At 31.4% G+C, this 22,534-nt stretch overlaps 1 protein-coding gene across 1 annotated transcript; it reads left to right on the top strand.

Annotated features, from left to right (window-relative positions):
* Positions 1–14,842: 14,842 nt before the first annotated feature.
* LOC111619727 lies at positions 14,843–16,147 on the top strand. Its single transcript, XM_023361520.1, has 4 exons — positions 14,843–15,524; positions 15,587–15,655; positions 15,727–15,816; positions 15,956–16,147. The coding sequence occupies exons 1-4, from the start codon at positions 15,153–15,155 to the stop codon at positions 16,052–16,054; spliced, it is 630 nt and encodes a 209-aa protein (XP_023217288.1). The 5' UTR covers positions 14,843–15,152; the 3' UTR covers positions 16,055–16,147.
* The last annotated feature ends 6,387 nt before the right edge of the window (positions 16,148–22,534 follow it).

A 22,534-nucleotide genomic window follows, 5' to 3' on the forward strand; every position in this document is an offset into this window, starting at 1 on the left:
TCATTTATTTATAGTTATTAGTTAATAAACTCTAACTAAAAACGAATTTACGAAAAACACTTACGTTATGCTAATTTGTAACTTAATCTGTTTTAAGTTAAGTCGTCTCTTTCAAATTTTATTACGTTAATTTTTAAGAAAACGAACTGTAAAACTTTAAAATATAAATATTTTTGCGATTCACAGGTGTTATTATATTGTTGTCTAGACAACTGAAGCAAAAGTTATGAATAATTAATGGCTTTTACGTTTTATTTAATTTGATTTATTAGCTTGCAATTTAATAAACCGTAGCCTTATTTATTTATAAAACTTATTATAATGGTGTAATTCCTGATTAGCAAATAGAAAATAACCTACTTCAAAGTAACAACAAAATATCTTTATTTACACAGAAACAGAAACGACAGCAGAATAATAAGTCTTAATATTAAACCAGATTATTTAATGTGAAATATTCGAGAAAAACTTATTTTATTAAACGTAAAAATATCCAATTGATTCTCATCTTTTTTAAACATAAAGGCATTAATTTTCGTTCAAACGAAACAAACTTAATTTCGTTTGGGTGTTAATTATCACCCTTCCTGCTTAACCACGGAGAATGAAGGTTTTGGAGATCAACGTGAAGATACACTTTTGAACATTTTGCTTTGAAAAGTGAGATTTTATCAATTTGAGATTTTACATTGCACTTCATTAACACATAAGAGGGTTATAATCTATTTATTTATTAAACTTTCAGTTTTCGTTAACAGAAGTAATTAGTATAGGTTCCGTCACCATGGCAATGGCAACGAGGGTGGGTGGTTGAGACTATACGTAAGGCCTGTGTAATTAAGTTATAGACCCAGTTAAATCGAATGTAAAAAAGAAAATAAGAATAAATATATGACAATAAATTATTTCATAAATACGAGTGTCATAATATAATCGAAATAGATTGATGATAATAACAATAATAATATGCCCAGAGTCCAAACGGTTAAGTGTTGAACGTAGACATTTGAAACTCTGTTAGTGTGCATTGTCACGTGGTACAGTACGTTAAGAAGGAATTTTCGAAATTCTCCACGTGGAGGAGAGGGAGAAAGATTATTTGAAGAATTCTGCTTGTACTGAACTATTTTAGACGCAGTTTTTACAGGAAAGCGAACGTATTTTTAAACCTATGTTAGAATTCTCTAATTAGCCTCGGATTAGGATGATCTAATTCTTGTACCCAATGAAACGGCTATGATCGACTATATTCTAATATAATAGAATAGTTAGAGATTATTTCGTACTTTTAATCTTTGGTGTTGTTTTTTTGCACGGGCATCACCAGGCTCATCTGCTAGTTTTGGAGTAAAACAAATGCAGACCAGTGGTGACGCCACTAATGATTTGCATGTGATTTGCATGATTTGCACTAATGATAATGTATCTATATTCGAAAATTATTATTTTAACTTGAATTACAACTTGAATGATTCCAGGCCATAATTTTTAAATATTTTGGGTTTCTTTATTTTAACGACGAAAATACAAAAAAACATATCCAAATACAATTGATTGAAATTCAAAGTAACACTGTGCTAAAAGATTAGAATAATAAAGTTTGTGTATTGGCCGAAACATTTTCTCGAAATGCATTGTTTGCTGAAAGAATATGGGCAATGTGATAGATACATGCAGACCATTGATTGTTATCACTATTGGTCCGCATCTATTTTATTAAAAAGTGCAATTTATGAAAATATTGTATTATGATATTATGTTCATTCTTATTTATTGATTGTACCCCTTTAATATTTAAATAATGTAAATAATCACTATCTGAAATTTTGGTTAAGTTGAAAAATCAAACAGTAGAGAAAATATTAGACGAAATAGCAAAATATAGGCAAAAGTATTTTATTTGAAAACGTGTAGAAAGAAAACATAAGACTAATAGTCAACAAAATACTAACATATTGTGAGAATACGGACGAGGGATCAGGGCTGTCTAATCGTCAGATCTGAGGGATCCGTTAATGTTAAAAGAAATTCGATTGGATGGTTGCCCGGTTGTGCAATGAGATGCAAGCAATAATAGAGTAGACTATTAATAAATTCAAAAAAAATCAATTTTTTAATAAAATAAAACAAAGAAAAAATACAAAACGGAGATACATTAAACCTAAGTTCCCTATGTCGCGAGAGAGAGAGTTTACAAACAAATTATATTAGCTGGTTGTACATTTTCCGTGGAGAGGGTTAGCTGTAGAGGGGAGCACAATGTTCAACTTCGTAGTAGGATGCTTAGCAGGAGGAGTAGCACCTGACAAAAGGTCGAGAACTCCTATGTGGCAAGAACTGCCTTGAGCAAGTAAAAATTTGCCCCTTTTATCTCAGATTTTCCCCAATCGCCACCTGAGAAATTCATCAGCTGACGAGAAGTTCAGTTGACCCGACCAGATGGTGTGAGAAAATCAATATATGGTTTATAATAAAGGAAACTGACTATCCTTTTTCCATAAAAGTAGAGTTAGTCAGCAGTTTTCCAGGATGTTGTTTTCCTCTCTTTATCTTTTATCATAAAAATATTTCATTTTAAAATTATAAATTGTAAATTAATTCAAATTATATAATTGGGGATTTAAAACTACATAGCCACTCTGTGATAGCCAGTTAACCTGTCTAGCTCCTCACAATATTATATAATCAAACAAAATGTAAAAATAAACTAATATAACGAAAATATTAATTAAACCGTTTAAAATACAACCGCCACAATTTTCAAGGGTATTTGATTTTCATTTCCTTTTCTATTAGTATTTCCAGGCCGTTGGAAAAGCATTAACGTCTTCGACATTTAAGCAATTGTTATTTAATTTACTCTTATATGTTTTCATTTTCTCCATACATTTCCAACGCTATCGCCAGAGAGGGGATCGTCTTAATTATTTTTTCCTCAACCCATTTTACATTTTTTCCATTCGTTTGTGCCATGATTGCCAAAATGGTGTTGTTATGAACAGGTTGGACCATTAACTCAACAAGAGCATTGAAGCAAGATGTTAGATTCATGGAATGATACATGCTTTTAGCAGGACAATTGGAAGAATGACAGATAACAAACGAACAAAAACACTGATGAAACGAATACGAGAGAACGAAACGAGAAAAATCGGGCAAAGAATAATTTAAAAAGAAAATCAGGACATCACAGTGAAAAACACTGACAAAAAAAGAAAATATTAAGCAGATGTCTTTATCCTGCCAGGAATAATTAACACTGATGATATTATAAACTACTGAATATCGTGAAAAACTAGGCTAAAAATATATCTATGAAATTATAAATTATTGCAAAAAATTAATAATATATCCAAATAATATATATATCGTTAATTGAACATTTCGATGTTAAATAAAATCCACCTTTGAAATATTCGATCAAGATGTTTTTTGTTCAATGAAACACTTAAAATACTTAAAATGATTTCGAGTAATTAGCTTAAGAAATTATTTTCAGTTATTGTATTAAAACTCATATATAAATTTTTTACTATGCATCACAACCAGGCCTATCTTAGGCGTGGACCTACTGGGCCTGGACAGAGGAGCCTCCAGACATTCGGGAGGGAACATCCTAACATTCGAGACTTCGAAAATATGCAAAATTGAATAGAGCAACAAGTAATAAAATTATTATAAATAGTAAACAATCAAAAGATACGTTTGATAAATTTTATTGAACTGAAATTGAAAAGCTAATTGAAGCTAATTGAAAAAGATTATGAACATTAATTTTTATTACAAACTCTGTACCCCCAGCTATCCCCTCACAATAGCATACTTTGGAGATGTGTAAAAAAAAGAGTAAAAGTTCATATTTTATTAATTCGAAAATTTATACCGCAATTTATTAACACTTAAATAAATAAATAAATTATAACCCTTTTAACTTTTAGTGTTCGTTAACAGAGGGCACTCGTATACTCCAAATGTGCACCATCGCAATGGCAACGGTAGTGGGTGGTTGCTTTGACCTAGATTTTCCGCAATAAATTCATGTTAGTTTTTTAATGTTAAGAAACATTAAAAATTAACATCCAAATAGAAATCCAGAGTAAAAGTGTTCTAAAAGATAAGTATAAAAAAGTTGGTATTTCATATTTTCTTCTGCATTGGCCAGAACATTATCTCAAAATTCATTGAGATACATGCAAAATATTGGTGTCCACTCTACTGGACTGCCGGGGACTCCGGGGCGATAACTCACTTACACAGGACCCGACGTAGCTAACAAATTTACAATGTTTTTAAAATTTTACGTTTTTTAAATTGATTTGTCCACTCTGTTCATAAATTTGGCCAGCCAAGAAATTTATCCCGCACTCGGTAAAGTCGACCCATTTCAATTGTTATGTATGTAAGGTGATGAGCAAGTCTAGTATTCAGTTTTGAAAGCGAAACTTCAGAAAAGGAAAGTATTTTCATCTGCCAACTCCCATTCCCCGCCTAAGTATGAAGAGTGAAAATTGACAGCTAAACACACCAGAAAGTTACGGTTTGTTTCTTTTGAACGAAAGTGCAAGACTCCTCATACCGAACCCTTTAGTGTAGAAGATAGAACATGAGCAATCTTTAAATGTGATAAATGTGAAATTTGCGAATTTAACTCAGTTGTCATAAAAACAGAATTGTTAACAACTCCGATAGGAAAAACGCTTTTGTTGAGAATAATACCAGAGGTCACTGTTTGTTGTCACAATTAAGTGGGAAAGTTGACACATAGCTGTCAGGAATGCACTGTCATCGTCAACAAAAGTCGATCACGTGTTAGATTTTTCAGGACAATGATACTGTATTTTGAAAAATTCTTTTTAACTACTTCTAAAACTGCATTTGTTATTCTCTTTACTGACAAATGTCAGCTGCTATTGCTGGCGTGTAGTTTATTGTAAATGCCGATTTAAATAAAAATTAAAAATGAATAATTTTATAAAATTATAAACTCGAAAATTATATTTTACTAATTAAAGTCTATTTTTACCTTTTTTCTTTATAAAGGGTTTAAATTTTTATGCTTTTCCTATGAAAAATCCTATTTAAGTAACTTGAAACAGAAAAGTATAAAACGAATGCTTTATTCTTTTGCCTTACAATACTATTTAGTTCTTCTGTTAACGAAGGATTCAAAATTTAGAGAATGGAATTGATACAAACTTAGGCTTTGTATCGTTTATTTTAATTTTAATACAGAAATACCGAGATGTACATGAAAACATTTTTTTAATTTGACAGTTTCTAAATTATTGTTATTAGTTGTTTTCGTTGATGATATAAATCACATGTCGAATATTAAAAATCAATACAAGCAAATAGGCTTCTCCTTGAGAAAACGATATACATTACAGTGGTACCTCAGGATACGAAATTAATCCGTTCCGAAACTGAGATCGTATCATGAAAATGTCGTAAGGTGGATCATCTTTTCCCATACGATTACATGTAAAACCAAATAATTTGTTCCAACGCGAAAAACATACTCAAATTAAAGCCAAGTAATACATTAAAAAAATAACTGTAGTAAGAAAAACAAATGAAAAATGCGAACTAATGTAACGTCGTATGGTGAGTTTTTGTTCGTATCGTGGAGCAAAAATATGTTCGAATTTCATGTCGTATCCTGAAAATTTCGTATGCTGGGGCGTTCGTAACCTGAGGTACCACTGTATTATGTAAATATTGTATTTATATTCATTATTTATTCCAATTAAAATAAAAGTTTGTTACAATTTTTAAATGTTTTTAAAACTGTTTTAAATTTATTTGTGTTTTTTATTATTTTCAAGTATGAAATTTAAATAAGGGTCAAGCGAATTTATCGGAATGTCAGCGATGTTGTTTAATTTCGGAATGTAAGCGATGTTGATAAGTCGATTAATGACAGGCGATGTTGTTTGGCAATTTCATAATGTTATGACAATTAGCTACGAAAGTTGAATCATAGCTGTCAGGAATGCACCGTCATCGTCAACAAAAGTCGATCACGTGTTAGATTTCCCAGGACAATAATATAAAAGCTCGATCTCCTTGAACTCAGCACGCATCCGCACACAAAAGTTATTTTTGGTAGTTGTGCTCCTCGATCTCCAAGCCATGGACTGTGATCCCATTGGAGAAGACACAGAAGCCTCCACCTCTTCTATACACACGACATTCGCCAATTCTCCATTTTTCTGAGAGGTATTTAAGGACTTTAGAACTTTTATAAGCGCTCTCTCTCGCTAGTAAGTCAGCGACACTAGCTTAGTCGCTATTATATGTAAATAGAAGTAGAATAACCATTTAACCTTAGGATTAATTATTGCCTTCTGTAACATAGATTTAGTTCTTCAATAAATGCTTTGTTATGTTAAACCCTGTCTTTTGTTTGTCCACGGATTTTTGTCGACTTTTTCACCTCCCTCGCCACTCGATAAAAAGCCATCCGGAACGACAACGTGAGCGGTCCTTGCAGACTGTTGCCGAGTAAGTGGTCAAGAGGGATTAACTATGGCCCACGGTTTCTCACATAATTATTCAAATTTATTGCAAATAAAAAAATGAATAAAACATCTGTAATAACAGAATCTATTATAATAATTATAAAAGATGTTTTTATATTAAATTTTATAAAATTAAGTAATTATAGAAAGGTAACAAATTACACTTGTATCCGTAAGTAGTATATATTTGATACACCCTGGCATAATTACGTGATTTACAAAAATTTTTCTTTTCGTTTTCAGCTCTTCTTTTTGTTTGATGGCTTTTGTGTACGTTCTTTAAGCGTTCTTAGCCTACATATGTCGATTAATTCCTGCCTTCATTTGTTTGCTGGCTTTACATGTAGCTCCATATACTGGAACAAATGTTAACAACATATTTATTTAAATACAATTCTTACAAAAAAGAATAGAATTGAAAAAACTATATACAATATTATATTCGCTGAAGATGATATTGTGGGAAATAGAGGCGCCATTGCGTTTTTACTGCGACAGGTAGCACATCGAACACTTGCATGCGTGGAGTATAGTCGTCTTTTGCCCCTGTAAATCGTACTTTTGTTGTTAGCAAGAAAGTCCTGCCAGTTATCTATCTAACTCCTTTTGGGGAAAAATTTTAAATTGAAATAACGTGACCATCAGTTAGCTTCTAAAGTTCTTGTATAGTTAACCTCAGAGCCTTCTGACTTTAAGGTTTCCATATCTGGTCTGGTCTTTTATATATGTAACTCCGTTCTTGAAATCAACCAAAAATAGATGGAGAGTCAGTTGAAAATGAAAGTTTATTGGTCTACAATTTATGTAAATTGCAGTCTAATAATTCTGCAATACAATTCTTTATACCGCAACTATTATCAGTTTATCGATCACATATAACAAATTGGATTAATTCAGGCGTTAAGGAATTGAGAAACGAGATCTGTGGTTAATCTACATTCAGATAAACTTGTTTGATTCTTATTTAAATTTCAAACTTAGGAGTAAGAAACATAACAATGAATACTTTTATTCAAGCAGAATCAGCGGATTTGCTTGTATTGTTTTTTAATATTTAATACGTGATTTATATTATCAATGAAAACAACTAATAACAGTAATAATATAGAAAAAGTCAATTTAAAAAAATATTTTAACTTACATCTCAATGTATTAAAATTAAAATAAACAAAACAAAGCATAAGTTTATATTAATTTAATTCTCTAAATTCGTTGGCAAAAAGATGACATTTTATTTTCTTTTGTTTCAAGTTATTTAAACAGGATTTTTCACGCGAAAAAGGATAAAAATTTGAACTCTTTAATTAATAACAAATTTAGTTTCGTAAGTTGTAAATTTTTCATCGTTTTATCGTTAGTATCGTTTTATCGTTATAATATTTATAAAATTATTCAATTTATAGCAATAATTCTCATTTAGCTGAATTGGGTTTTTAAAATCGTATTAATTCCGGTCCATGTAAAATGGTTTATTATATGCAGTTATTAACAAAGGAAGTGGGACTGCGTGGTTAATATTTATACGAAACCAAGGAAAGAAGTAAAAACGGCAAATTTTAATTGAAAATGTATACCACAGTTTTTCAAAATGACTACTTGTATATTAGGAGAAGTAAACAGTTTATGACCATTATGATCAAATTTATGACCAAAACCATCAGTATGCCGACATCGAACACTTAAAACAAGCAATTGTCATTGGTTGGAACTCTCTCGAGACATCGATCATAATAATCCTTGATGATAGCATGCCAAATTGCATTTTTTATGTTATCAGTAAAGGAGGTGTGCAAATAAATTACTAAATTAAACTATTTTGTAGTATATAATTAATTTTACATTCGATTCTATACTCTTTTGGTGCTTAAAATAAGTTTTTGAAACAATTTCTTATTTTCCTGCGATATAGAAAACAATGAGTTTTGACAAATTATGTTTTTATAAATCCTGAACAATATAGGTCAGGTAATTACATCATACCTGTAATTCCTATCCTTCGTATAATGATTTGCATTGTGTAGTAATATTTTTCGTATAACATTTGTGAGCACCGTATTATTCTATCTAGATATCTAATAGTATAATGTTAAGAAAGATGTTAAGTATTATAAACATTATAGTGCAGGCTAATGCATACTGCAATTCACACATTAATACATTTACAATCATTGTTTGTAAGGTGTTGTATTTGAACTCGCTTACTCACTAATATAACAATTTCTCTTACTTGCAATTAAATGTCTCGGTGGATTCATTAACAGATGAATTGTAGTATATATATATGTTTAAAAAGTATGTTTATTTCTCACCAGATGGAAGCGCGTTACGGGTTGTTAGCAACTCCTAACCTACTTCCATCTGGTAAAAACAGCAGTAATTATTAAAGTATTATCGCTCCAAAATTTTTATTTTTGTGTTTTTTAAGTGTTCTGTTCATTAAAGAAATGATTTCATATCAGTAGAAATATAAAATTCATATTTTTATAATTATTTAAAATAGTAATGGTACTATACATTTATAACTTTTTTTTCAATACGTATTGTTTAATAAACAGTAAAAAAAATTATCACTTTCGCAATTATCTCGATGACATTGTAGGTTTTTATTTATTTTTATAAATGTTTAGGTTTGAACTCTGGGAGTAATAATTTATTCGTATTCGTTTATTGAGAACTTAACTACTTTATTGAAGAGTCGGCGAAACCCTTCTTTGCGGACACCTCTCGACAATGCACATACTTCTATAAGGACATTCATGGTCCTTTATAAAAAAGTGTGTGTCTATTACAACTGACTTTTCTCATCCAGACAGAGACAGATGATGTACAGTAAGTTTGCAGAAAAAGTTAGCAGAAAGGGTTTAAAAAGAAAAACCCATCTTAACGTTTAACACACAAATATCAAGTTATAATCAAGGGATTTCTCAACATCTCTGAAGTTGCCATCCCTAATTTTGTTTTTTCAAAGCAACTTTTGCCATTCGTTTGGCGTTCCCATCGTTAAAGCAAATGTTATAATGTCGTTCAGAAAACGTAACTAAAACAATTGATGACAAGATTACCAAGTATTTATTTCCCCCTGCAACACTCCTCTCGCAAAATAAGATACCAAACAGATATGGAGGGCCCGCTTCTTCAACCAGTCGATTAACTCTTACACCAGGTCGAAATCTTTGACGAACTGAAGGTAATCTTAGGTGTTATTCCTGTGTGAGACGTCAGTGTGTCGCCGATAAATCAATCCCATTTACCAAGTTTCGTGGAAAAACGTTCAAACTCAGGACGTGTTTCAATATTTGAAATTGTTAGTTTTTCAAAAAAATGAAAAATTTCCGAATTTTTGCATGTTCAATGAGCCAACTGAATAGCATCTCCATGAAGGCTTCTGCTCGTCTTCGTGGAAATGCTGTATTTAACGAGCAAACATCCATGCAACACATGTCTTACAGCTTGCATTAAAATGTTGAAAGCCAAATGTACTGTACAATCCATGTGATTCGTTTACGTTTTTTAGAAATTAAATTTGATCTAATTTAAAAATGTAAACTGTTTCGTACTAATAACTTTATACTAATTTGTCTGTCCGTCACGCCATTCTCTAGAAATTTAATCATTCCTTTTCCTTTAAAATGCAAAGTAACAATTATTATATTTATTAACAGAAGAGTTGATAACAATATATGACTCTGCGCTACTACTTCCTATGTACTGGATGATTTTATATCAAACACTTTTAAAATTTCTTTTTAAAAATAATACAATTTTTTATTTGTATTATATTAAATCGAATTCTTTATAAAAATAATTCATCACAACAAGCAGAATAATCGTCACAATAATAAAAAAAATTATTATTTTTTTAATAATATCGACTCTGTTTTCTGTCCATAAAAACTCGATGGAAAATATACAGTAGACCCCCTTATAATTACGGTCCCTATAATTACGATTTCTATAAAACTGCGAAAAAATTGCGACGGTATTTGTAAAAAATGTAAAAAAAAAAAGTCCTATAATTACGTAAAATGTCATCAGGCAGCCGAACTACTTTCCCGCTGTCCGTAGCGCCACGCTACAGAGAGATTCCTACCGTCTGGACAGTATTATATAAATTATATATAAATTAGGTACTGTACATATAATTATATATTAATTATATATAAATTAGGTACTGTATATATAATTATATATTAACTTATTGTAACTTTGTTATAATTAAATATATAATTTCCGCCGTCTAGCGTGGCGCCACGCTACGGAGATTTTTACGCTAACTATCGTCTGTCAGTATGTAAATTAGGTACCGTAAGTCTAATACAGTACTGTAATTTTATACATTTCTTGTGAAAGAAACATTTCTTATTCAACGGCGATTAAAATTATTTATATTAATGATGTCTCCAAAGTTCAACGAAGTTTTCGCAGAAAAATAAATTATTAGAAATCGGCCGCTGTTTGCTGAGCTGTTCCGCGACAAAACAAGCTTTAGCAATGGCCATGTCGAATGGTGCACACTCGGTAAGTAATCCTACAATTTTTTGTTTATAGCGTAGTTTATGCGGATTATTCCCAAAAATAATATACGTATTTTGGAAATGTTGAGTCGGATTAGTCTATAATCGATGAATTTTATGGAAGAAATCCTTTCAATCAGCCGTAGTTTGTAAACTTCACACGTGTCGGGCTGTGATTGGAAGAACTCGTAAGAAATCGGATTCCTAAAAAATGAAACGTATCTATGATCTTATAGGGGGTAGACTGTATCTTTATTTTTGCAATCGCTTAACAAATAAAGTGTTTAAACAAATAATAAATAATATTCATACGTTTTTTTATCGTAATTTTAACGGTAAGGGAGAAGTGTGGTGTTTAGAGTAGTTCTGTAATTATATCAGCTTTTTACAACTTCCTGAAGAAGAGTAAAGATAATGTCGATATTCACAGTTTATTTAATAAACTAGCTATTACCAGCGGCTATGACCGCTCGGATTTTGCAAGCAAACTCCATTTATATTCATTATTTCAACAACCATAGTGATTATTATATAACACCTACCGCTGAGAATAATGAGAATTGCCGAGAATCAAACGAACTATTTTCAATTTGATCAATTTTCTGGAACGTTTACAATCGTTCTATAATCGAACCAATACGCAATAACAAATTCGAATTTAAAACGGTTCGAACATTTTTAAAATCGAAATAGATAAAAATATTTATCACAATGTCTGAAATGTTATTAATTTAATACTCTTAAGTACTCGATGAAGACTAAATTCTCTCCCTCTCCCGCCCGTGGGGGAATTTCGAAAAATCCCTTCTTAGTGTGCGTTTTCATGACGTGCTCTAACTGTCTACCAAATTTCATTTGTTTAAGTTAAGAAGCGGTTTGCTCTGGGCGATGATAAATCAGTGAGTGAATGAGTGAGTCAGTCAGGACAAGCAATTTTATATATTTAGATTAGTATCATTTTGAAACATAATTCCGAAAAAGGGACGAGATAAGCACATAATTTAACGTTGAACACCGTAGATAAGTACAATAAGCTTATATCCAACACTCAGTCTGTTACATAGTCTACAAGACAATACTTTACTCGACGTCAACCGACTGTTACTTCAATACAAAAATGAGAAATATTCTCTTGATAATGCTTATTTTCTCAGCTTTTATCTTGAATGGTGAGTTTCCATGTAAAAATATTTTTCTTGCACAGTTTCTATAGCAGCTTGTGTGCATACATAGTGTGAGGGCCCGGATTTAAAATTCGAATATTTTTATTCGTTACGTTAAAAGTTAGATTAAAAGTTAGGGTTAATTCCAAGAGAGAAAAACAACCGACAAATTTTCTTATAAAAATCGCTCATAAAATTCTGTTTCCACGGGGATACTTCCTTGTAGAGGATGAGTTAACCGTTATGTCATAATTTTGACACTTAGCTCTCTATTGGTGAAAGAAAATCATTACCTGTGAAGTACATGGGGAAATGTTGAAAACCGAGCCCCCATATAAAAGGAAAGTGCGATGACGACACAGGAAGAACAAGTTCTTTTTTCTATACTGTGAGTGTGCCTGTGGATTACCTGCCACTCCTCGCCACCGTCTTCAATAGACTTTGAACTTAGACTTCGATTTTGGACTGATTTGAAATTTGAACTTGGATCAACGTTATAACGACATAACCAGAGGTATTTATTTTACTCGCGAGAGGATGTAAGCTTTTTCTCGGTCGCGACTAATATAGATTTTGCCCGCTATTTTACGAACTACGGATTGAACCCGCGAGAGGAATTTGTACCCTCGACTCTTTAAATAATTAACGATGTAAAAATTTACAATAATAAACGGGTATATTGTTAATGAACTTGGATTGGTGTGCGTTTCTTCTGCCATTATCCACTCCCTAATGAACCCGAACGAGATCGGTCGTAATAACTCCTCCAGTCAACCGCGTATCTATCCGCGACGGAAATGATAGATTGGTGTCAGATCCTGACGTGAAATAAGGATCTCGCGATCCTTAACGTAACCCTTCGCTCGAGAAAAATCTATTTTTCAGACAAGCGAGACCGGAACTCAAGGTATTGAGTCGAGTAAGTGGTAGGATAGTCCCATCCTCGTAAACATCATACTCCCGATTACTCTCACTATAGCCTTTGTACATGTATCATTATTTGGTGAACCAGAAGTGCCCATTATACATTAAATCTTAACAAAACACTAGTCAGTACGTGCAGCATTGTAACGTGATGATGTGTAAAAAGTTTACAATTCATAGTTTCTAAGGCGTGATTCTGAGAAAGTTGTAGGTTTATTTAATTAAAAAGCCGGAAATATACAAGTTTACTATTTCATTTAAAATTCTTTATCGAAGAATTCTCCTCTAAATTCTTTCTTGAATTGCGCTGTTTATTCCGTCAATTTAAATCAAATCAAACCTTCATTATTAAACATATTACTACAGAAATTACTATTGGTGAGTTCAAACTGATAACAAATATGGGTGATATTACCGTTCTTAATTATGTAATTACAATTACTCGCAATATCTTTACTTATTCTGGTTTGTCGCTAGAGATTCATTTACATTTTCATTTTCAAACAGATTCATTAACATTTTGCTAATTTCTTATAGCAGGCGAACTGAAATCATGAAATCATGTTCTTGAATCTGAATTGTAGGAAAAAAATTTGTTAATAAAATATTGTGTTTGAAGTATTCAAAAAGTTCAGAGCTGGAATTTGGCATTTCCACGTGTTATTATTATTTCTAATTAATTATAATAAAAATGGTCATTATTTTAATTTACTATGTTTCCATTAGTAAAGAATTTCGAAACTTTAAGAAATTTAGATAAAATGTATTATATAAACAAAATTAGTTCTAAGGAGAATCCACAACAAAAGTGGTAATCAATTATCGATCGAAACATAAATCAATTCCCAATTAAAATTCTTGTGAAATTAATAATCGACCGCTTCCAACTTCATTAATAAAGTAAACTTAAAACAAAAAAATTTTCAAATTTCTATCTTCGGTTGTTTGCCGAGCAATGAAAATTCTTCAGCTAAAAGTAAGTAAATCCATAACCTATCCATTAAGACAAAGTTACGTCTATAAACTACAGTAAATTGCTCTACATACAGTACATCTCTACTAATTAAATTATTATAGTTTGCATCACGAATATGACGTAGTCACTCACGCTTTTACGTAACTGTTCTATAGGAGACTATACGTAAAAGCCGTTTACTGCGTTTAACACTATTTATTTGAATCTGGTGATTTCTATGCTCTATTGCTGAAAATGAATCGATTGCTTGCATTATTTTAACAATATTCAATATAAACAATTAGTTTAAAATTGTGTACAAAAAAGTGAAAAAATTACGAATTGTTAGATACTTAGAAAACGGCAAACACTGTGACATATTTTTCATTGAAATATCAAGGAAATTTGAATCTATAAGTACTTCTTCACACTTCAAATGAGTATATTTTGTATTAACAATTAAAATTATACATCAACAAAAATGCAGAGAATACAATGCCTTGAATGCCATCCAAATTATTCGGGAATACTTAACTACGTTTGTTTCAGATGCTTAATTAAAAACACTCGCAGAGTAATGAGATTTCTCTACCTTATTTGTGATGACAATGATAGATTAAGATGTATTAAAATCGGTTTTCTATGGACAGTGACCGTCGATATATTCCTGTTATCACTGTATTTAATAACTAACATAATGGAGAAACTTAATGATTACAAAGACTTGTTTGACATAATAAATACAGAAATTTATAATATAGTACGGTTATATTTTTCTTCTTTTGCTCTGTTCACATTACTGATTTACAACAGGAAGAGTGCCGTATGTAAATTAGAGAATGTCTTGACGCAACTAATACTTGAAACCGCTCATTGCATCAATCCTACTTTCCATTCTGAATATTCTTATATTAAAAAGCTAGAATGGCTTCTCCTTTCCGTAATCTCCTTAACAATTAACATTGCAGTTGTAAGCGTTTCCGTTTTCAATAGTGAAAATGAAATAATATATTTAAAATATCAACACATTTCATTAATTAATGTTGCATTCCTCGTAATTTACGTATCATACATTATGTTGATAAGTGTAATAATCCAAATTGCCGTTTATTATTACGTGCTTGTAACTGCCATAATAAGAAAAAAAGTGAACGAAGCCAATCAGCAATTTAAATTTCTCTTCGATCATACAGAAATGATCCACATGCTTAAATCTGTGCAGAGACACCATCTGAAATGTCTACAGATGATAGAGGCAGCCGATGAATTCTTTCAGTTATACATTTTCTGTGTTTATTCTGTCATCATTCCGACTATATTTTTGCTTTTCTGTAATATCCTTGTTGCAGAATATTCTAACTTCAGTAATATTTTGTATTTTCATATTTTGATGTGCTGCATAATTGTCCTGGTCGTTACTTTAGAAGCCGGTGGACTATCTTCCAAGGTAAGTGTTATAAACAATATACATTTATTTTTTGAGTTGCTTAAATGCTTAAATTATTTCAGGCTCATCGTCTAGAATTTATTTTACGTGAAGTTCCAGTTCTTGAAATTCCGAAACGTCAAATATTTCAAGTAAGGAATATTTAATTATAGCAAACGATAATATAAATGCATAACTTTATTGATAAATTTAATATTTTTAGATTAATACTTCGTTAGAAAGACTGAGAGGATCAAGAATTGGTTACAGTTGTTTAGGAATATTTGTTGTTTCTAATAACACTTTAACAAAGGTACAGTACGTAACAATATTTAAATATATTATAATTGTAAATGGAATGTTCGTTAATTTATGTAACAATATACATATTACAAATATGTATATTGTATTAAAAATATTTATGTAAATGTTTCTTTTTGTAATTTTTTCAGGTAATTAGTGGCTTGACGACTTACATCTTGATGTATATGCAAATGAGGCAAAAGTCAGAACAAAGAAATTTTCCAACTTTATCGATTACGAGTAAATAAATGCCTGTTTTTATCTTCTATTGTCAACTGATAACCAAATTTCGATGCATTCTATGACTATTGCGAATAATACATATAAATCATTATATAATGTAAAACTCCCGCTTTATAATTATGTTTTTTATTAGAATGCTCCCTATTCAAGAGCTGCATTTCTTATGTATTATATAATGAAATCTTTACATTTGTCGGAACTTGATCTCTTCTTAACAAACGGAGTTTATATCTAACACAATGTCTGTTCTCTAAGCCGGTAACTTCACGTTACTCACTACTCCGATTTCCGGTTCATTATGGAAATGGAAGGTTGAATGGTTATTTATTGATGCAAAGGAATTGATTTCGTGTACGAAATTATGGAAATAATTTCGATATTATATTTGAACGTAAAAATGACTAAATTTAGTTCTAGGTTTCTAATAATTCATCACTTTCTCGCGTGCAATTTAAACATCTTACTGTAACAGGGGCACATGTAATAATTTTGTATATACTTGCACATATTTTTCTCAATTATAGTTTATTTGACGTATAAAACAAAACTGAGCATGAGAACTTTATAGTTTTGACTTCAGTTGTCTCAAGAGCGTGTCATTCAACGTGTCGATTTCTACGCACGATTCATAAAACAACACATTTAGTTTTACTCATTGTAGGTGTTTTCAAATAATTGTAATTTAATTAGTAAACCATACAGCAATTTACATAATTTTCTCAAATTTGACTGTTGTCTTTCCTGTCATCTCTTCATATTATTTAAATGTTTTTCTATCGGTCGTTACAGCTAGTGCCAATAGAAACTTTCCAACCATGGTTACCTCATACATTAACCAATTACTTTTACTTTATAACACTTTCGTGTATGTATAACATTATCTATAAAATAAATTCTGTAAGAATAAGTTAATTGTTTCTAGGATTTTTGTTTCTAGAAAATAAAACGTGTCATTCTTGAATATTATTATAAGAACACAGAAAACGTTATGAAGGTAATGAAGGTAGAACATTTTGTCTATAAAATAATTTTTAAAAGAGGCCAAATACTCACAGAATATCGAAATATAACAAAAATCAAGAAAGAAAAGAAAGCAGGTGTGTGTACAGGATGCCGTATGTAAACTACGAATTACGAATAAAAAGGAATTACGTTTACATTAGAGTCATCCATATCCATTAGACTGAAAATGTTAATGTATAGCAAACGAATGTGTTTTAGCAGCCAAAGATGTTTATTGATTATTTTACTAATTATTCTTTATACTAAGTGTGGCTTTAATAGAATAGTCACTGTTAAATAATTAGTAGTAGCTTTTCTCTATTAGTTAATTATTTAAATTCACTCTATTTCAAGTTATGAACAAGCTGTAATAAGACTATGTATTTTAAAATAAAATCGCACAAAAAATTAAATTATTTCTATCACAGTTATTGTGTTTTTTATGCTTGTATTTCATTCTCTGCCATAGCACTGATGAAATAAGATAACGTTTGTTTATTCTTTATTACAAGCCATGCATTTTCACAGACAACGACATCGGTGAGCAAATTTATTTTACATAGAATTTCTTAGAATACATGAAAATGCGTCTTATTAAGATTAAAGTATAAAGTCCTATTAATTAATAAGTAAAGTCCAAGTAGACAATTAACAATAAAATATTAAAATTTAAGGACAGTAAGGCTTTTATAAGAACTAAACAAAAATTTATTACAGACAAAACATGACAGAAAACAAAATCGACACCAGAGATATTAGATTTCTATCTAACCGTGTGAGAGATAGTTTACACCAAATATAACTTATACTAACTCGACAGTAAATCGGTATAGCAGTCTTCTATTTTGGAAACGGATGGCGATGTATTGCCTACGACGTTCGTGGATGAAGATGGATGCGAGAACTGTTGGGCACACTAGGTAAATCTTCCTGAGAGAGAGTCGGGGTTTGAAGCACTAGAGAAAACTTCAGGAGAACTCTCGAATCGGGAAAAATTGCCCGCTTTATCGAACTTTTCAACCGATAGTAATCATGGATTTTCGTTCGTAAACACGATGTGGAAAGGAGTAAATATGCAGATGGTTGTCAAGATTAGCGATAGGAAAGGGATAACGGGAAGTTCGAGTTCTCCTATTTAGACTATGGTCGGTTTCTAGCTTAATGTATTAAACTCCATATTTAATTATATTAATTGAATAATTTTCGTTTCGATTCTCACAAAAGTATTACTAATTTTTTGGAGGAGAGCATATAATTTAAAAAATGATTAAAAATTACAGCGCCGCATTGTGAAGAAGACAAAAAATAATTGCTCTCTTATTCATGTAGTTTTAATTTGACACTAAAGAGGAACAAGGATAAAATAAATTCTCTTTTCATTTTTACTATAAAGACAGAGTCCACGTCGAATATGCGCTTATTATCACTTTGAAGAGTAAGAATTATATCCACACTTGAAGCTGGATCTGTCCCTTTTAATATCTATAGATATATCAATACAGTGGGTGATCGGTTAACGAACGCTTTCGCGAAAGATATTTATGTTCGGACAACAAACACATGATCGGATAACGAACACCCCACAGAACAAACACAAGAAGAAGCGACGTAAAATAATGAATACCGATTGGTTTTCCCCTGTCTTCGACAACAATTCGAAACTTTTCGGAGTGTGGGAGACGTCGACATCGACGCTCAAGCCGGTATATACCGATTGGATAGTATTCATCCGAACTTTGAAATTTTCCCTTGTAATTCCAGCCGTTTATTTTTCTGACAAAACAAATCTTTCATATATTCGCGAGACTGTCGGCTTGTCACTCGTTAAGTTTTGCGTCTGTTTTTCGTTCAGAAAGGTGAGAATATAATAGCAAAGGTAGAGAGTGGGCAGAAGATGTCAAATGTTGCTGGGCAGTATGGCGTGAACAGGTCTATAGTAGTCTGCAAGTTCAATCTTATTTAAGAAAAATACTATATAATGAAAAAGACTCATGCATCTAAAGGAGTAACAAAAATTACATCTGAGAAATAAAGAACATCGAAGAGTTCATAATGGAACCCGAAACGGATCTGACGACAGAAGAACGCCAAGAACTCTTGAATGAAGAACACCAAGAAACTCGGCGAGATATGTTTTCTTCTAAAAATAGGATTAATGCCGATATCTGTTATTAAAGATCCTTTGAAGAACTGGGTAGATGTCAGAACAACGTTCTTAGAATGGCATCCAAACCAGGTTGAGGCTTGCGGATTTCTACAATTGCAATTACTGACGAAAAATCCTAAAGAAGAGAGAAAAGCAATCGACATTAGACAGATTCTTTAACGCCTTCAAACGGAAAAAACATGACTAATAAAAACTCAAGACTGTGTATAGATGTATTTTTATTATTACATAAAATAAACGTAGTAAGAAAGTATATATTTTTTATTTTTGGGGGTCTGCGGAACGAATTAATTTAATTCTCATTAAAGCCTATGGTAAATCGATAATCGGTTAACGAAAAATTCGGATAGCGAACAAAGACTTGGAACAGATTATGTTCGTTAACCGATCACCCACTGTATATAATATTCAGCCAAACACGAACAGCATTTCCAATAGATTTTATATGTACTAAACAAAGAAACTAAAACTAAAAGAAGAATGGAATTCTAAAATTCTTTTCTTAATGCTTTTAACCAGTAATTTTCAATAACTACTTAGACGAACGTAATAAACTTTAAAACAGATTTATAATCTAAATTTGCGTTTGCATTTATAAAAATATGTTAAAATAAAATGTCGATAATGTTATATAAGTAACATAAAGAATTCTGATCTAAAGTAAATGGCTAAAAGCACTCGCCTTCTGCATACATTAAAACTGTTTCTCTGAGTGTAACATCGAAATTTATAACGAAGAGTCACGCGTTTAACTATCCAATAACGTTTAGTAACGTACGATAAGTAAACAACGGTAACCTCTAATAGTATTCACTTTATTTCATAACTCTCCCAATAAAATGTACTATAACGTTATATTTCTCGACTTCCAGGATCCACACAATTCTACTAAATTGATATGTAAAATTATTTAAAATTGTTTTGCTAGAATATGTATCCTCAAGAGCAACACGAAAACTGCTCTTGTCTGTTGTGCCGAGTAAACAGTAACCTGCGAATGTTGGAAATTTTTGGCTTTAGAACGACTCCGGAATCAAAAAGTACTTTTGTTTCAAATATATACCGTGTTTTCGTACAAAGTATACTGATATCGAGTAACGTTAGCATGATACTTTTCGTCATTTTAACAGGCGAAACAAGAAATCGATACTCTGGAAATATCACTCTTTTATTTAAAGAGGATTTCGTTTTTAATTGTCTCGTCATGCTCTCGTTTACCCTTTCTGTAATTCTTTTATATTACGGCTTTCAAGCTATTCTCGATCGAAGTCTATTAAATCGTATTGTCACTAAATACTGCACGAGTTTCGAACACAGAAGACTTCGACCGGATCTCATTCAATATAAATTGTCCAATTGGCTTTGCGCTTCTTCGCTAATCTTTGTGGTGTTTTCGATTATTGTTCACGCCGTTGCTTATTCGTTTATTGCAAACAAAGAAACCGTTCATATGATTGTATTTCATTTCGTTTTGACTAGTTATGAGATATTTTACGGTGTGCAAATTATTATTTACACCATCCTCATATTGTCTGATATTGGAATCACGTTGGAACACGAAATGTCCTTGTTTTCTCTTCAATTAGAAGAACGGATTTCTGATGGCGAAAGAATCAATTTTCGATACGTCGTAGAGCGACACGACGAATTCTGCCACGTCCTTTCTGCCTTCGACGATATGGTTAACTCGTTAACTGAAGGATATTATTTGTTTCAACTGACGATTACGTCGTTCTGCCTGTACAATGGAGTATTAGGAGACGGGAACGTGATGTTAAAGTGCGCTAATTTAATATACCTGCTGTTCAGTATGCTCATTTTTGTCACGCTTACTTTAGCCACGGCGAAATTACCAAAAACTGTAAGTCTTTAATCTATTGTAATGACAAGTGCGAAAATATGAACTGCTTTTTATTCCAGATGGAACGGCTCCGTCCCGTTCTCGAGCTGCTCTTCTTCAATGAACTGAAACTAGTCAACAAGATAAAGGTACAGTGTTTTCAGAAAAGTCGATATAGTATTATCTTGACATTAGATTTCATATTCTAATGTATACAACTACGTATTTATATTACAGATTATTTCCTACAGAAAGAGACTAGGAAACTTCCCTATAGGGATTACCGTTGCCAATGTTTGTACGGTCACAAAGGAAAGCATCCCCAAGGTAGGAATATTTAAAAATTGTAAAGTAATTGGTCTTTGTCAATCGAGTACTTTCTCATTATTCTTGTAATATGTTCTTTTTGAATTTTAATTGTTTTATTTCAGATTTGTCACACGATGTATTCCTGCTTCACAAGTTTGTTAAATGTAAAACGTCAGATAGATGCGTGCAAACAAGTGTACGAACAACTTCCTATTTGAATGAAAAATGTCTAATGAAGCATGAAAAAAGATTTCTTTTCTTCAATTTCTTTATGCAACGAAGAATTTAGGTCTTGTTGAGTGTTACACTTAAAGACTATTCGTGAAGTAGGTGTGATGTATAAAACTGTTTGTTCCATTACTTTACAATTTGGGAATAATGTAAATATATAAATAGCTACAGTCATCTGGTACGTTTATCTTTCCGTAATCTCGAGAACATTCATAGAAGAAAGATAAGACCAAATAAACATTAGGGACAGAAGGAGCTGAGGTTCACGATACAAGAACTTCCCATTCAAACCAAAAGTTAGGTTATTTCGATTCAAGATGTATCCTCAGACAGGTGTTAAATAGATGACCGGCACGACTCTAATGTTAAAGGATCACACATGTAATGTTAAAGGAAAAGTACGATGTACGGGAGCAAGCTACTACTAATTTGAGGTGGAGACCATATATTTTAAATTAATCAAAACTATGATTAAATAATGTAGTCCGGTATTGTAACGATGTTACAATAAATAATCTCTTGTAGTTATTTGATTATCTTTTATGATACCGGTTGTTAACAGTTAGGAAGTACTTTTAAAATCCTATTCTTTTCATGTTCCTTAGCTAGTATGAAATTAAAATTTTTGAATTAAAAACGAATCGAGTTCTCTTAATTCCTTAAAACATCTACCTACTTGTTTAAAATTTCACATAAGATAGGGTAGACCACTATGTTTCACCAAGTTGGAACTATTATTTTGACAAATTCAATTTTTTAGTCTTGAAGAAATGATTAAGCTATCAATTAAATTCGTGTTGAGGGGTTGTTATTGTAAAATAAGTTTTCATGTATTTTAATCGAAGACTTACGTTTTAAACGGCTGTTAATTATTTAAATAACTTCTATGAAATCTGCTAAACCGCAAACAAAGAACTTATGAAACAACTAGCAGTA

The sequence above is a fragment of the Centruroides sculpturatus genome, unplaced genomic scaffold (genome assembly GCF_000671375.1).
Source record: "Centruroides sculpturatus isolate CEXI.00-Female unplaced genomic scaffold, Cexi_2.0 scaffold88, whole genome shotgun sequence".
NCBI lineage: Eukaryota > Metazoa > Arthropoda > Arachnida > Scorpiones > Buthidae > Centruroides > Centruroides sculpturatus.

What these genes read in the sequence shown, in the direction of transcription:
- LOC111619727 (XM_023361520.1), top strand. Translation starts at nt 15,153, where the DNA reads ATGTTGATAAGTGTAATAATCCAAATTGCCGTTTATTATTACGTGCTT. An exon ending in CGAAACGTCAAATATTTCAA is followed by an intron (nt 15,656 to 15,726) that starts GTAAGGAATATT and finishes TAATATTTTTAG; the next exon opens with ATTAATACTTCGTTAGAAAG. An exon ending in CTAATAACACTTTAACAAAG is followed by an intron (nt 15,817 to 15,955) that starts GTACAGTACGTA and finishes TAATTTTTTCAG; the next exon opens with GTAATTAGTGGCTTGACGAC.